Here is a 15,299-nt window from a genome sequence, read left to right on the forward strand (position 1 = left end):
TATTCTTTATCTAGTCTATCACTGATGGGCATTTGGGTTGGTTCCAAGTCTGCTATTCTAAACAGTGCCACAATGAACATACGTGTGCATGTGTCTTTATAATAGAACGATTTATAATCCTTTGAGTATATACCCAGCAATGGGATTGCTGGGTCAGATGGAATTTCTATTTCTAGATCCTTGAGGAATCGCCACACTGTCTTCCACAATGGTTGAACTAATTTACACTCCCACCAACAGTGTAAAAGCGTTCCTATTTCTCCATATCCTCTCCAGCATCTGTTGTCTCCAGATTTTTTAATGATTGCCATTCTAACTGGCGTGAGATAGTATCACAAAGTGGTTTTGATTTGCATTTCTCTAATGACCAGTGATGATGAGCTTTTTTTCATATTTGTTGGCTGCCCCATCATCTTCACCATACATGCCCAGAATGGAGCATCCAGGGTAGAACACTCAGGTAACACCTGGGTGGGGGTGGAGGATGTATGAAACAGGTTGTTCCTCAAAGACCACAGACTCTTGCTGTTCTTAATGAGATTCAATAGATTTTCTTGAATGTTTCTCTATTTTCTGTATGCCTTCATGACAATTTTCAGAAATTTTAAATGACTGTTTTAAAGAAAACAATTTTACCAGTAAAAATGTTGTTTTGCTGGGGAGAGGCTCTATTGAGCTCCTTACTTTGCGATTCTGGAAGTCCTACACTGCAATTTATTTATTTCACCAATGCCAACTTTATTTCAAGTTGTCATGATGAGGTATTGGGAAAAATTTTCAGTTAGCAATAACTGCACCTTGAATAAACCTCATTGGCTATGATACTGCGACTGTGCAAAGCTTCCAATTTATTTTTAAATGTAACTTGAGTGAAAATGTGGTGCAGCAGAAGGAAGAATGGACTAGGTGTCAGGAGCCAGGGTTTTCATCCAAACTTGGCCTCAGTTTCCTCATTTGTAGAATGAAAGTATTGTATTAAATGACCTCTAACCTCCTTCTAACTTTAAAATCTCATTACTTTATGAAACTGAAACTACTGTAGCTGTGTAAGAATGGGAAATATGGAAACAATCCACTAATCTTTTTCTTTTAACCAAAGAATGCTCCAACCTGTTTTTAACTAGAACATGCATTTCATTTCCAACTCTACCTAATAAAAATGCTAGTTTATCACACAGTTTGCAGTCAAGATATTTCTATACCCTAAAGTTTCCTTTCTAATCACTGGAACTGAGAAACTGGGGACAACAGAAACTTGTCTTTCACTGATTGGCCATCAAAAATATGACAGCTTAATGTTAACTGAAAGCACACTATAATTTGCTGTAATTTTATCCGCATTATGAGCTTCACAATTACTTTCTCTTAGACACGATTCCAAGTTTTTACCTTCTACATAAGGCTGTTAGTATCTCTTAATTATCTGTATTTATTCTCAGTATTTGAATGACAAAATATCAGTTTTCCCTGGACACTGCAGAGAAGAGTTTCTTCAATGGGATACCCATTTCTAGTCACAAATATAATGTTTATTTAGTGATTATCTACAGATTGCTATAAACAATAAAAGTGAGGCAAAGGGCCTCTCTGACTATTTTGTCTTAACTAACCAGTTTTAGCCTATTTGATTTGGTATTGTCATTTACTATACAATTTACATTAAAAATCTACATATTTAAATAGATTTGTTTACAATTTAAGAAAACTACAATTGCAAACGTATCTAAATGCTTTCAAATATTAATCCATGACAGACTATCCAGTAACAAAGCTACAAGGTAAGGGAATTATGAATATACACTGGCAAAATTGCTACTCACTGACACATTCAGCAAATAGGAAGGATAAGAGCAAGATGGCACTATGGACAAAGAGATCCAGAAATAAAGTATCATACAATCTTTAAATACCTTGACTTTAAAGCAAAAATATTTTTTAAAATAGCCATCTTCACAAACTACTTTGTCAATATCTAAAGGAAAGACACCATATTTATCTTAAGGTTTCTAAAAGGTGCAAATCTCCGTAGAGGAAAAATAAACGCGTATCTTGAGCTTGTTCATGTCCAAATGCTAAGGTTTCTTTTTGATTTTCAAAAGTGACCCTCAGACTTGAGCTGTTAAAAATTTCCAAATGAGCCCATCTGCTCACCAAGATATTTCTATGTTAAGAACCTTCAGTAAGGCATCTGGCCCAGTTTTTATAATCTCAAATTACCTTGGTTTCAACTTAATTTTTGTAAACTGGAAGTCCCTTAGGAAGAAAGTAAAATTTTCAATCTTTAAAATAAAGAGATATAAAAAATAAAATCCTATCATCTTGCTCCATTTCAGATTTCATATTCTAAAACTGTACCTTATTCATCACACTGTATTAAAAAACATTATGTTGCAACACTGATTTAGAAATTTATACACTATCCTGTTGTGTGAGTATATAATATTATAATGTAAAATTAGTACACTATAATTTAATGCCCTTTTTCTTGGCATTTCTTCTGAATGAATCATCCTAGGAAGCTTTTCTTTCATCTTAATTTGTCTATTATTTCCCAATACAGAACCACTTTAATATGAAGTGGTTAAAAGAAATGCCTTTTAGACTTAGCTATTGACCCTACAATAACTGTTTTTCAAGTAATTTAAGATTTTATTAGCTGAAAATAATGGTTAATGACCACCATGGCCTAGGGACCACTTGCAATCATATGAAAAGAAAATAGCTTCATATCTCTTAGTGGGAAAATTATCCACACCCTGAAAACATTCCTAACTTTCTTGGACTAAAGGTTCCCTGTATTACAAAATAACTTACTTTGAACACTATTCACATCTCAAAATGAATTACTACTGATGGTTACTTCAATATATGTGCTTGTTCATGCAGCTAAGCAAAATCTTTTCCATCAGCATCACTGGAAATGTACAGAGGGAATTAACAGAGAAGCAAAATTTCTATTGGGACTTTAACCACATTTCCAGTAAACTAATTTATTCAAAGGGAGTGCTTATTTCCCCCCACTCAGAAGAGCAGTAACACCTATGGTTTCAGAATAAGAAATGTCAAAAAGGAAAAAAAAAAAAAAAAAAAACCTAATCCATTTTCCAGTTGATTATGCATCTCAGTATTAACTCTAGCTTTAAAAGCAAGATCTTGCATCACTTACTCTGGTAGCAAAGACTATGAAATACTGGCTTCATGTTACTTATCAAATTACCTTTATATAACAAAAGTGGGCACCTAAGTTAGATAAGTTCAGCTATCCACTCACCAATGTCAACAATACAAAAATTAATCTCTCCCATATCAAATTAGCATGAGAAATTTCTTAAAACTATAAACCAATAAAATATTAAGAACTTTTCTGAGAAATAAAACCTTATTACATAGTTATGTGGCCATTCATGAGGTGCATACATTTTCAAATTGAATGATTACTACCAAACAAAGCACGTTCATATTGGAAAAGAGAAGAACTTTCTAAGTGAATATATACCAATATTTTATCAATTCTTTCTAGCATGTAAAACTTTTTTTCCTCCCAGGGTAAAACTAGATTATGTTGTCTGGGCTCTTCCTTGTTATGTCAGGCTTAAAGAAACTAATTACATTACTGAAAAGTAAGGGAAGATCTTATAATAAAGAAATTCTGAAGTATCAACACAGATTAGAGTCTTGATCATCTAAAGAGTATAATATGTAATACTCTTCTATTTACCTAAATGTCTTTAATAATTTGAAATGGACACTGATTTATACACGTGTGAGCATGTGCATGAATGAACAACATCCCATTTACTTGTTTCTTTGTAAACTTCCAATAGCAAAAGCAGCACATTTAAGATGGAAATAGAAGAGGAAATTAACTTTCTAAGCTTTTCAGATTACCTCTAGTATGGCAACTCTCAAATTACATAGGGGTTTGTAAATCTTTAAAGAAAAATGTGTAAAGTTTGGTCCAAAACAAAAATGATGCTTCAATTTTTTGTGGAAAAATAAAATTCTATTCATTCACTAGATCAAAATTACGGTGCTGCTTAAAGATGAAGAATATTCTATATAGCAACATGAGAATGAAGGTTTTTCCTCCAAAAAGTACATAGCTGCAAATGTACTTCAAAAATTTTAAGTACCTGTATAGGTTGGGCGTGGTGGCTCATGCCTGTAATCCCAGTACTTTGGGAGGCCAAGGTGGGTGGATCACGTGAGGTCAGGAATTCAAAACCAGCCTGGCCAACATGGCAAAACCTTGTCTTTACTAAAAATAGAAAAATTAGCCAGGTGTGGTGGTATGTGCCTGTAATTCCAGCTACTTGGGATGCTGAGGCACCAGAATTGCTTGAACCCAGGAGGCAGAGGTTGCAGAGTGCTGAGATGTGCCACTGCACTCCAGCCTGAGTGACTGAGTGAGACTCTGACTCAAAAAGAAAAAAGAAATGTAAGTATAGGTATCTATCAAGACATCAAACTATAAATGCATGTCTACTCCTGATACAGTCTAATTTTAAATGTTTATAAATTCATTTTCACATCAATTTCAATTGGAGGGGAAGAAACAATGATCCTACACTATCCTCTTTTTCTTTAATTTTAAGAAACAGACACTTTCCCTCTAAATTGCCAGTATAAAGGAGGTTTTAAAAATTATCAAAAGTTGGAAACCAATCTGATTCATCTGTCTATAGATATCAAATGAATGTCAGGCCTTAAGAGGGTAATGTGGTGATATCAAACAGGTAGCAAAAATGCATTGAGCACAACCAGGGCAGTGACAAGAAAACAATTTGTGGATAAATACAGATGCCACATTAAATAGAGTGTCAAAGATGTAAAACTCAAATCCCCTTTTAAATAAATCTTATCTAAAAGAAGGATTATAGAAAATGGGAATGTATGATTTTTTTAATAAAACAATTCTGCTTCAATGCAAATATGTAGTCCAAAATAAAACAAAGAAAAGAAAATGTCTTATGTGACTTAGCACGAACAGTTTCCACAGCCTTTCACACTATTGACAATTTCTTCTTGTAGTTTCTTTCTTTCCTCCTCTTTGGATATATTTTCTTTCTTTGCTTCCCATTTGGTGTTATCATGGTTCTGCACACGGCTGCTCTGTGTATGCCACATTTCTGAATAGATACTATGAGGGTTTGCAAGCAAACCATGGTGGGTACCACGTTCGGCTACCTTACCCTAAAAAGCAAACACATGAGAAACACAGAGAAAGGTCATTTAACTAGCATAATAATTGAAAAATACCAAATACTTTCTAACTAAGGATACTGAAAGATTTGTACTCATTAAAATATCTCTCCTAATTCCTCATACACAGTATAAGTGAAAAAATTTAGGTAGAAATGCTTTCTTCCCTGTTGAACAAACAAAAGGCTATGAAATACTACCATAAACAACATTTTACTTAAAGGAAATAAAATTGTAATATTTCATTTTTCATTTTGAAGGGCAGAAAGGGAAGGTTAAAATGTAAAAAAGTGATATTTTCTGTAATCAGCAAATATTCAAATCAAAAGCACTGTTATTTATACAGGGATTTAACGGAGTTAAAAATAATATCCTGAAATTCTTGTGTGTACTTTGAAATAAAAATGATTTCATGAAATAAAAAAGATTGAATGAAAATGAAAAGTTTAATTCTTCCAGTGGCTATTTTTAACAATGGTTATTAAACTTAACACTATAAAGATTTGGTATAGATTCCAAACTCTGATCTACAATTAATTTGTTTCTTGATAGCTATGGTTAAACATGCTGAGAGACAAAAGGAATTATGTCACTTTTACTGGTATTCCTGGTAACAGGACTTTTACAATATACCCTTAAGTAAAATAACTGAAATTTGCCTGCAACTACGTTTAAGCATTTACATATAATGTTATACTGCTATTTCTTGATTTATTCACTCCTGGCTTTATCTACTGACGTCCTATTATGGAATATTGAGATTCAACACTCATACTATCCCACATTCCTGCTACTCCATCATTTATTTTCCTAATAACATCAGTTACATCACGAACTTTGATTCAGTGTTTACCTTATTATGTCTATGTAAGTATTCCCTGTTGAGCTAAGTAGGTACTAGGATTTTATATATATTTTCTTATACAGTCTTTTAATCCTCCTAGACTTAGTAACTTCCTTGTTTTTCATTTGCTTCGTTTTGTATGTCAGCATTGGAAATCTCTCAAAAGGTTATTACAGAATTATGAAACCCTTTTCAAACAGTAGTTTTCTCATAATCAACTACATTAGGTAGTCTATTAGTTTATTTTCCCCCACCACCCAGAGGTATTCCCTTCAGAGCTTTTAGGTTGTTTTCTGTATCCTCAATTCTGAAACTGTACAATAATGTGCCCTTGTATAGCTTTATTTTTCTTTTCCATTAATTGTGGTGGGTACTCAGTAGGCCCTTTCAATCTAGGAACTCTTGCTCTAAAGTTCTAGACATTTTTTTGGTATTATTTTCAATGGCAAAAACCACAATAACTTTTGCACCAACCTATTATTTGACAATTTCCTCCCCTTTCTCTGGCCTCTCTAGAACTACCAGTAGTCAGATGTTGAACTTTTTAGACAAATTCTCTTGTTTTCTCATCTTTTCTCTATATTTTCTCTTTTTTGGAGATTTCCTTGACTTTATATCAGCAAAGACATTTCTCATTTTGAAAATCTCGTTCTCAGGTCATTCCTTTATTTATTCATTTACCAAAACCTATTTGAAAAATTTAAAATATTTCAAGAGTGACTCAATGAACAACTCTACATGATTCTCCTAGTTTGGCAACTGTTATTTTTCCCTACATTTGCTTTCTCCACCTCACCTTCTCTCTATATATACATGATTTTTTTGCTACACCATCTGAGAATGACTTACAGACATCATTATATTTCACCCCTAAATATTTCATTAACATGCATCTCCTAAATACAAAGACATTCTCCCATAGGACAGGAATACAACTACATCACACTCAGGAAATTTAACAATGGCCAGCCATGGTGGCTTATGCCTGTAATCCCAGGTCTTTGGAAGGCTGAGACAAGGGGATTGCTTGAGCCTAGGAGTTCGAGACCAGCCTGGGTAACATCATGAGACCCCCATCTCTATCTTATCTAACATACTGTTCATATTCAAACTTCATCAATTGTACCAATAATGTCCTTTATACTTTTTTCCCATCTAGGATCCAATCAGGATCAACACATTGAATTTATAACACGTTCGTTCTAGTATAACACCTTCGTTCTAGTCTGTTTTGTGTGAGACACTAACATTTCCAAAATTTTGTTTTTAAAAGATTGCCTTTCAATTTGTATTTGTCTAGTTGTTTCTGATTATTAGATGCAGACTAGGCTTTTTTTTTTTTTTTTTTAAGAAGATAACGGTTTTGCTATGTTGCCAAGGCTGGTCTCGAACTTCTGGGCTCAGGTAATCCTCCCACCTCTGCCTCCCAAAGTGCTGTTATTACTGGCATAAGCCACCACACCCAGCCCAGGTTAAGCATTTTGGGTAGGAAGAAAAGATGATGTATCTTCAGTGCATTACATCAGGAGGTACACAAGTTCAATTTGCTCCACTATTGATATTAGGGTTGATCATTTGGTTAAGGTGACATCAACCAGTTTCTATATTTCTCTATTTTCAACATATTTTTTCTCTAATTAGTAAGTAATCTAAGGTAATTTCAAAACGTGCGAATATTCTAGCCCCAATAGCTTTTTACCATATGGTTTCAGCAACCAGTGATGACCCTTACCTGAATCAATTATTATAATTGTGGTTGTAAAATGTGATTCTCTAAATTTGTAATTCCTTTTACATTTCATGTGTTAGTTGGATTTCTTCTGACAGGGGAATTGTCCTTTTCCCCTTGATAATTTTTGTTTTAGCAGTAGCATCATGGATACATAGATGTTTTTTATTCAAGGTATTATAATTAATTAGTGTCATTATTCTTTTTATTCCCCAGTTGACTAGTAGGTGCTCATTCAAAATGGTTACTGTGTTCTCATGACTTGTGTTCATTAGTTTCCCTGCCCTAGATTGGGAATCAGCTATTTCTCTAAAAAGTCGTGGTTCCTTTAAGTGAGGAACAGTATTTAGTGCCCAAGATCTGGATGCCAAGTATACTCATTACTACTGGGTTTTCACTGCTTCTAGGCCTCTTCAGTGCATAGAGTTATGACATTGCTTTTAAGTCATAAATTCAAACCAATAATTCTATTCCAATATAACATTATAAGGCTCTCCTCTTCTTTGTCATTCTATATTTGTATCTTTCTTCTCCCAAGAGATCTGTTTCCCAACATCAATATCTTTACTCATAAGCTCAGTCTTAAACTATACACAAAAACAGTCTACAAATGGTTAGCCCCACACTACTACCAAAACAAACTAAATTCAAATTTCTTTTGGGTTATTTTTGTCTTTATAATATATTCCACGAAGGGTATATAATCAAAGTAATATGTTCAAAAGTTACTTGGCTTAATTCTATTTTTCTTCTTTGTGGTTATGTTAGCAATTTGATATGCAGTTAGTTTTACTTCTTTCTGTTTGTTTTCAATTTTTATTTTTCTCCTGTCCTTGTTGATTTAATTTTATTTTTGAAGGTATAAAAACACTAAGCATGGGTCAAAAGTAAAAGAAACATTAAAACTTCATTCTCTTTTCTGTATCTCTTCTAACCCTTTGTACCCGCATCCCATAGGAGCCAGCTGCTTTAGTTTCTGATGTATCCTTTGAATTTCTTTTTGCAAAAATAAGCAGATACACATATATTCTTTTTCCCTATCTTTGCAAAAGCTAGCATGCTATACTATATTCTCTTTTGCATCTCACTTTATTTTTTACTTACCAATATATCCTACAGATCATGCCATATAAGTTTCTTTTACTTTTTTTTGTTTTTAATTTTTGGGGACAGAGTCTCGCTATGTTGTCCAGGCTGGTCTCCACCTCCTGGGATCAAGTCATCCTCTCACCTCAGCCTCCCAAGTAGCTGGGATTATAGGTTACTTTTTTTTTCTTCTGTCCTTATTTTAGAAATACCGCATTTTCCATGATCTCTCAGCAGATTACTAAAGTCTACATTTTCCATTGAGTTCTTTTTTTTCTGTTTGTTTTGGAGGTCTATCCACTGACATTTAAGAATAGAGCATTAAAAGGCTGACTGGAAGCTCTGTGTGCATAAAGATGCCTTCTAAACCAGTGAACTTCATGGTAGGATGATTATGTAGATATCTGGATATTTTGTTGGGGTTCCCAAATACATTTTTTTTTTTTTTGCCTGGGGCTGCTTTTGTTTCTCCAGAGAAGAATCCTCCAATTATCTGCTGATGAGGGAAGGAGTAGTGACAGTAGTGATGAACAACTGGTTGGCAAAGTTCTTGGAGCCAGTGGTACAAGAGAGTCTGTGGTCCTATCCTTTGGTATGGTATGATTTTTTGTTAAACTCTCCCTTAATTGTTAATGTGCTTGGTGGTTTGTTTGTGTCCAAAGGCACTAATTTCCTGATAAGTAAATCTCCAGCCTCTTGCTAAGGTTAGGAAGGGGTATAAACACCAGGCTGTGGGGCTGAGAAAGGGGCCTGGGAACTTTATTTCTTATGTAGACTTACACTTAATTCTGTTACTTTTAACCTCATGCTTATCACCACTTTTCATCATACCTGGTGCCTCCAATTCCTGAGCCTTTTCAAAAGGGGTCTACAATATGAATCAACTTGCTTTTTTTTAATTGATGTCTCTCTCTTTTGACACACAGTATTCAACTTTTTAGTTCTGCTAATCGATTATCTATTTACCAGTTTCCCCCAATTTGCTGATATCTCTTGTCCACTGTTATTTCCTCTCTTGTTATCTTTATCCATATGGCTTTATACATATTATACTTATTTTATTTCTTCACCTTCATTTTAGTATGGTTAGGAGAAGAAGAGATAAACAAATGTATCCAACCTTCCACGTTTAACTAGAAGTTCCCTAGATATGCCATCTTAACATTAACACTACTATAAGAAATTGCTGACAGAACACAGAAGGTGATAGACTATTAGTCAAAGCTAAGGTTATATTAGTTTCACTAGAAAATGAAAATCCGTCATCTTCATAATCAGACAACTATAGAATCACCAAATCATGAATATAAAGAGATTCTTGTTTAGATACAGGTGCCATGATCATTAATAAATTAGGTCCACTTATAATCCAAAACCCAAGTGGCAATGGTATAAAATAAGTGTATAGATACTGTGAATTTCATGACATGAGGCAGGTAATCATATGCCTGCTAACGTATTTTAACAACTTCTATTTGTAAGAAAAGGCTCTCACTACATGGCTGCATAGAATCAGAAAGCTTATAAAAAAGTAGCAAATTTTATTTAAGATTCTTGAACATCAATGATATAATAAAGTATATTTACAAAATTTCCCATTTAAGACATTCTGGTACAACCATACTGGAAAAATCAGTTTGCTAATGAATGTAAATGTTTATGAACAAACCAACAGAAAGGCCTAGGGTTACAAGTACGCAAGCAACTTATTAAGGTAATAGTATACAAACCACAACACTGAATACCCTATAAGAAATTTTAGTGGAGTGAAAAAGTCCCTCTAAATAGCTCATTATACAGACAGTACATGAGAATGTTTCTCTCTAAACTCTTAGTACACAGATTTTCAAAGGGCGTGGTAGTTTACTCCTGTAATCCTAGCACTTTGTGAGGCTGAGGCAGGCAGGTTGCTTCAGCTCAGGAGTTCGAGACCAACCTGGGCAACATGGTGAAACCCTATCTCTACAGAAAATTAGCCAGGCATGGTGGCACGTGCCTGTAGTCCCAGCTACTTGTGGGTCTGAGATGGGAGGATTGCTTGAGCCCAGGAGGCTGAGGCTGCAGTGAGCCAAGATTGCGCCACTGCACTCCTGGATGACAAAGTAAGATGCTGTCTCAAAAAGAAAAAACAAAAAGCAAAATGATAAAGAATTAAAGATATATTTATTAGAAGGGAAAAACAATGATAGAAAAGGGGGAATGTAGGGTGGAAAACTGCATAATGTCAGAAATAAGTACTAGGGGGATGTGGGGAGAAGAGGGCCTTACAGAAAGGAGAAAAGAAAAATTACTGCAATTTTCAAATCTGCCCATCACAATAGTGGTACTCTGATTGATTTAGACTTTTAGATAGTATACTCGTATAGTAATTCCCTTATAAGAGATGAAGCAGACTATCTTTTTTCTTACTTTCCTGAGAAGGAAAAACATATAATAAAAATGACCATGTTTGAAAATAATCACTTTATGGTAATTTTCTTTTAACCATCAAGGTTATGTGCAGGTATTAGAAAAATAATAATGTACAATATAGCAAAGACACTGAGCAAAGAGTCTATTCAGAGAAAAAATGAATGCAGAAAAGTTATTTTATATATGTACCATTGAAGACCTGCTTCTGTCGTGAAGGTTTAATGCTTTCCTGATTAAACTTCTGCTTGTAATACTTTAATAGAGAGTGAGTTAATATAGTTTATTCCTTCTTGGAAGTGACATGCATTATTTCCAACCAAAAGGGGCTAAAACCAGAATCTTACCAGGATTCAATCTCAACCAAATAATGTAAGAAACAATATTTAAGCTTCTTATATCTATAACAATTTCAGGTGTTCCTCAAATACTAAACTTTAAAGTTAAATCTCTTACCTGGTCCAAGACAATGATTTCATCTGCATCAACTACTGTTGACAATCTGTGTGCAATGAAAATAGAAGTTCTGTGTTTGACCACATCCTTCATGGCACCAAGAATAGTCTGCAAGTTTGATAATATGAAGAATAGAAGAAAAAAAAGGAATTACTCATTAGGCAAATGTAAATTAAAATAATCATATATTTCCTAAAGAAACATATAAAATGCCAGTTAATCTTTTATTATGTAAACTTTATACTGATACCAAATATTAGACTTACTCTCATAATTGCTAAGAGGAAGAGCAGAAAGCAAAAAGAGAAGGCAAATATGACCACATGATCGTGGAAAAAATTCTTTAAGATAGGCAATATTTCTCTAAATTACAAAAGCTGGGAGAAAGTAGATATTTTCTATATAAGTAAATAAATAAACAACAGCTCTCATGATATCAGGAACATAGCCATATATGATATTTACCAATGAGAACAAAACTAAAATGAGGACAGACTTAAGCGATAGAACACAGAGAAATTCAAAACAATCCAAAGGTAGAGAGACTCAAAGAGTACAGGAACATTTGTTTTTCCTTAGTTCAAACTCAGAGGACAGAAGGGAAAACAAAGACAACCGTATATTTTTAACTGCAGAAACCTCTTTTTCAAAAGCATTTTGACTTCCTAATGCATCCTGGAAATACATTTTTGTTTATTCCCTGTAAAGTGTAAGAGTTGTATATATATTCGGCAATACTTAAAAACCTGGGTCTAAGCAAGTTAGATGGAAATAGCAGTGTGGGGGATGGGGATATACCCAAATTTCCTATGGATATTTCTAAACATTTTATTTATTAAAGGTATAAAATTATCAAGAGCAGAGAGTTACCCAGGAAAAAAATCTTGTATTTTACTAGGGCAGACTGATAATAAGGTACAGGGCCAATATTAAGAAAGCCTGTTATGTCTGTGAGGAGTCCTTTTTTTTATCTTTAAGTAAACTCTGACATCCTACTGAAGACTCTGGACCTTTTAAAAAGGCCTATTAAAATTTACCAAATCTTCCAATAACTCCTTCCCTTGGGAGATTGTCTGTGAGCTCCTAATGGGTTATGCTCTCTGACATAATAAACTATGTGACTCAAATAATGACTGTTAGTAGGTCCTTTAGTTTGTGGTAGTAAGATACATTTTTAGGTATAAAATTCTGATAAGCATGTTCCTACTTTTCCTATGAAAAGTGTCTGGTCCTGCTTATGGTTCACTTTAAATATAACAAATCCCCATGCTAACCAATTCACTTCAAAATTAAATTGCTTTAAATATGCTGCAGATCAAACAATGGGTAGTGAAACTTAACTCTGTATGCAAATATTACGTCATATAGCCTGCAAAGTTGAATTAGGCCTATCCTTCAACACTAGGTTTATACTATGCATTGAATTAAAAGGTAATTGAATGAAGGCAATTGACAAATGCATCTGCTTATTTTCAGTTCTAGATTAAGGGGATATGATACTGAAATTACCATTGTTGTTGAGACTTTTGTATGTAATGTAAAGATGTTGCTATGAAATCTAATGCAGTTGTGGGGTGTCATGATATCGGTGTCACATCTTGATGTTTCATAACACTTCCAGTGAAACGAATACAAATTGATACCAGCACTGCATGTGTGCCTGACTTGAATCTCATAAGTTGCTCTATAAGTGAAAGGCTTTCTAGTATGTACTGTGTCACAGGTGTCACAATCACTTCCACTACTATTTCAATGAGTGTTAAGTGGCAATAGGAGAGGGACTAAAACTTTCTTCCTTTGTCAATATATTAGGTAATTCCTGTAGCTTTGCAAGATGCAAGGGCAATAAAACAACTGCATAAGGTATTGCATGGTTCCAAAAAGAGACACATTTGCAAATGGACTTAAAACTGTGCTATCTCTAATTCAATGCAACCTGGCATTCTTACCACCAACACTTGTCATATAGAAAAAAGGGAACAGGCATTTTGCTCTATAGCACTTCCTATTGAAGTTCATTCAAAATACAAACTAATGCAGCCATTTACTGAAACTTTCAAGTAGAAAAGTTAAACACTGCAGAGCTTTATTTTAATCATAACTTACCTCTTCAGTAATCGAATCTAATGATGAAGTAGCTTCATCATAGAGAATGACTGGGGGGTCCTTCAAAATGGCTCTTGCAATTGCTACTCTTTGCTTTTCTCCTCCTGGTAAAGAAAAATTTTACTTTCAGAAGCATAGTGTAGGCATATTTTATGTTTCTAGTGTTTCCATTGATTACAATCACCAAGTAATGCATTGAACATTTCCCTAATTCTCCTGATCACAGTTCATTTTACTGAGTTGTAGAGTTGAAGTTCATATGTAATATCTTTTGACAATTATATTCCCTGAAACATGAATGCATAGGAGGTGGAAAAAATGAGAATGAGGTAGGATGGTAACAACTCTGATTCTACTATTATTCTTCTACCAGAAGTATGCTTATTATATATATTACTTTATATTACAGATAATTCTCAGTGAACAGCAATCTCAGAAAAATTTCAATGACAGAACTGACAATGCCAAAAAAACCAATATCTAAAACCTGTAAACTTGAAGACGTTAAACTATGAATAACTGAATTCTCTTAAGATAAAAAGATAGCATTCAGCCGGTATTCTCAAGGATTGTTTTGATAGAAAGCTATTATTTTTACAGCATTCTTCAAAGTTAAGGGCATATAGTAGATACCTCTTCCTTTATTTAGGTGTTTATTATAGATCTCTAGCATATTGCATTTTTAAAATAGAAAGGAGACAGGCCCAGAAAAGTTAAGTGATTTGCTCAAGGTCACAGAGCAAGAATCTGGATTAGACTCATTCCAGTCCGATGCTCTTCTTATCACAATGTATAAGCCCACATTTATTCCTAAATACAAGAATAAATATTTAGAAAGTATTTCCTAAATAAATAGTGAAAATATGTAGTGAAATGTGTAGAAACCTTTCTTTTATCACTGGGACTACCGTAGGTCTAAGGTCACCAACCTTATATAGAACTATAGTTGGAAGTACAGAAGATGGTACTCTGCTGAATATGTCCCTTTTAGCTTCTTGTCTATTAAACATCATTAATGTCTGAAAAAAACATATTTTTCAGCTTAAGTAAACTTTTTAGGAAATAAGCTCTGTTATCTGGTACAGTTAAATATTTTTATTTTTACTTGTCCTACAATTATCTTTGACCTATAAAGGGGATCCTTATTTTAAATATTAGTAAGTTTAAATTCATGCTAGATATATTCTTTCCCACCTCACAAGATTAAAATTCTCCTAACAAGGCAGGTACCATAAGAACTATCTTCCTGCTTATCTATCAACCCAGTAGCACAAAGCTCCTTAAAAAAGTAGATACTCGGAGGAAGGACTAGTTTTGAAGTGCCTCTCAAATTTCAAGTGAAAGTCAACTCAGTTGTAATTCTATTCAATAGTATTCTGGAACTTGTAGAATAAATGTCTGTTTATTAGCTCTAACATAATTATTAGCACAGCTGCTAAATAATAAACTGCTCATTTTGAGAGGTTT

General features: G+C 33.9%; 1 protein-coding gene and 1 pseudogene across 2 annotated transcripts in view; both read right to left on the reverse strand.

Annotated features, from left to right (window-relative positions):
• Positions 1–710: 710 nt before the first annotated feature.
• On the reverse strand, positions 711–842 carry LOC119469090 (annotated as a pseudogene).
• A 4,032-nt stretch (positions 843–4,874) lies between these two features.
• ABCB7 (ATP binding cassette subfamily B member 7) overlaps positions 4,875–15,299 on the reverse strand; it is a 125,393-nt gene continuing 114,968 nt past the window's right edge. For both annotated transcript variants that reach the window (XM_017516011.2, XM_017516010.2), the window contains exons 14-16: positions 13,833–13,936; positions 11,727–11,834; positions 4,875–5,193 (exon numbers count right to left, since the gene is read on the reverse strand). In XM_017516011.2, coding sequence (XP_017371500.1) covers positions 4,978–5,193; positions 11,727–11,834; positions 13,833–13,936 — 428 coding nt within the window. In that variant the 3' untranslated portion in view covers positions 4,875–4,977. The remainder of the gene's footprint in view (positions 5,194–11,726; positions 11,835–13,832; positions 13,937–15,299) is intronic.

Source organism: Cebus imitator, unplaced genomic scaffold, assembly GCF_001604975.1.
Source record: "Cebus imitator isolate Cc_AM_T3 unplaced genomic scaffold, Cebus_imitator-1.0 Scaffold570, whole genome shotgun sequence".
NCBI lineage: Eukaryota > Metazoa > Chordata > Mammalia > Primates > Cebidae > Cebus > Cebus imitator.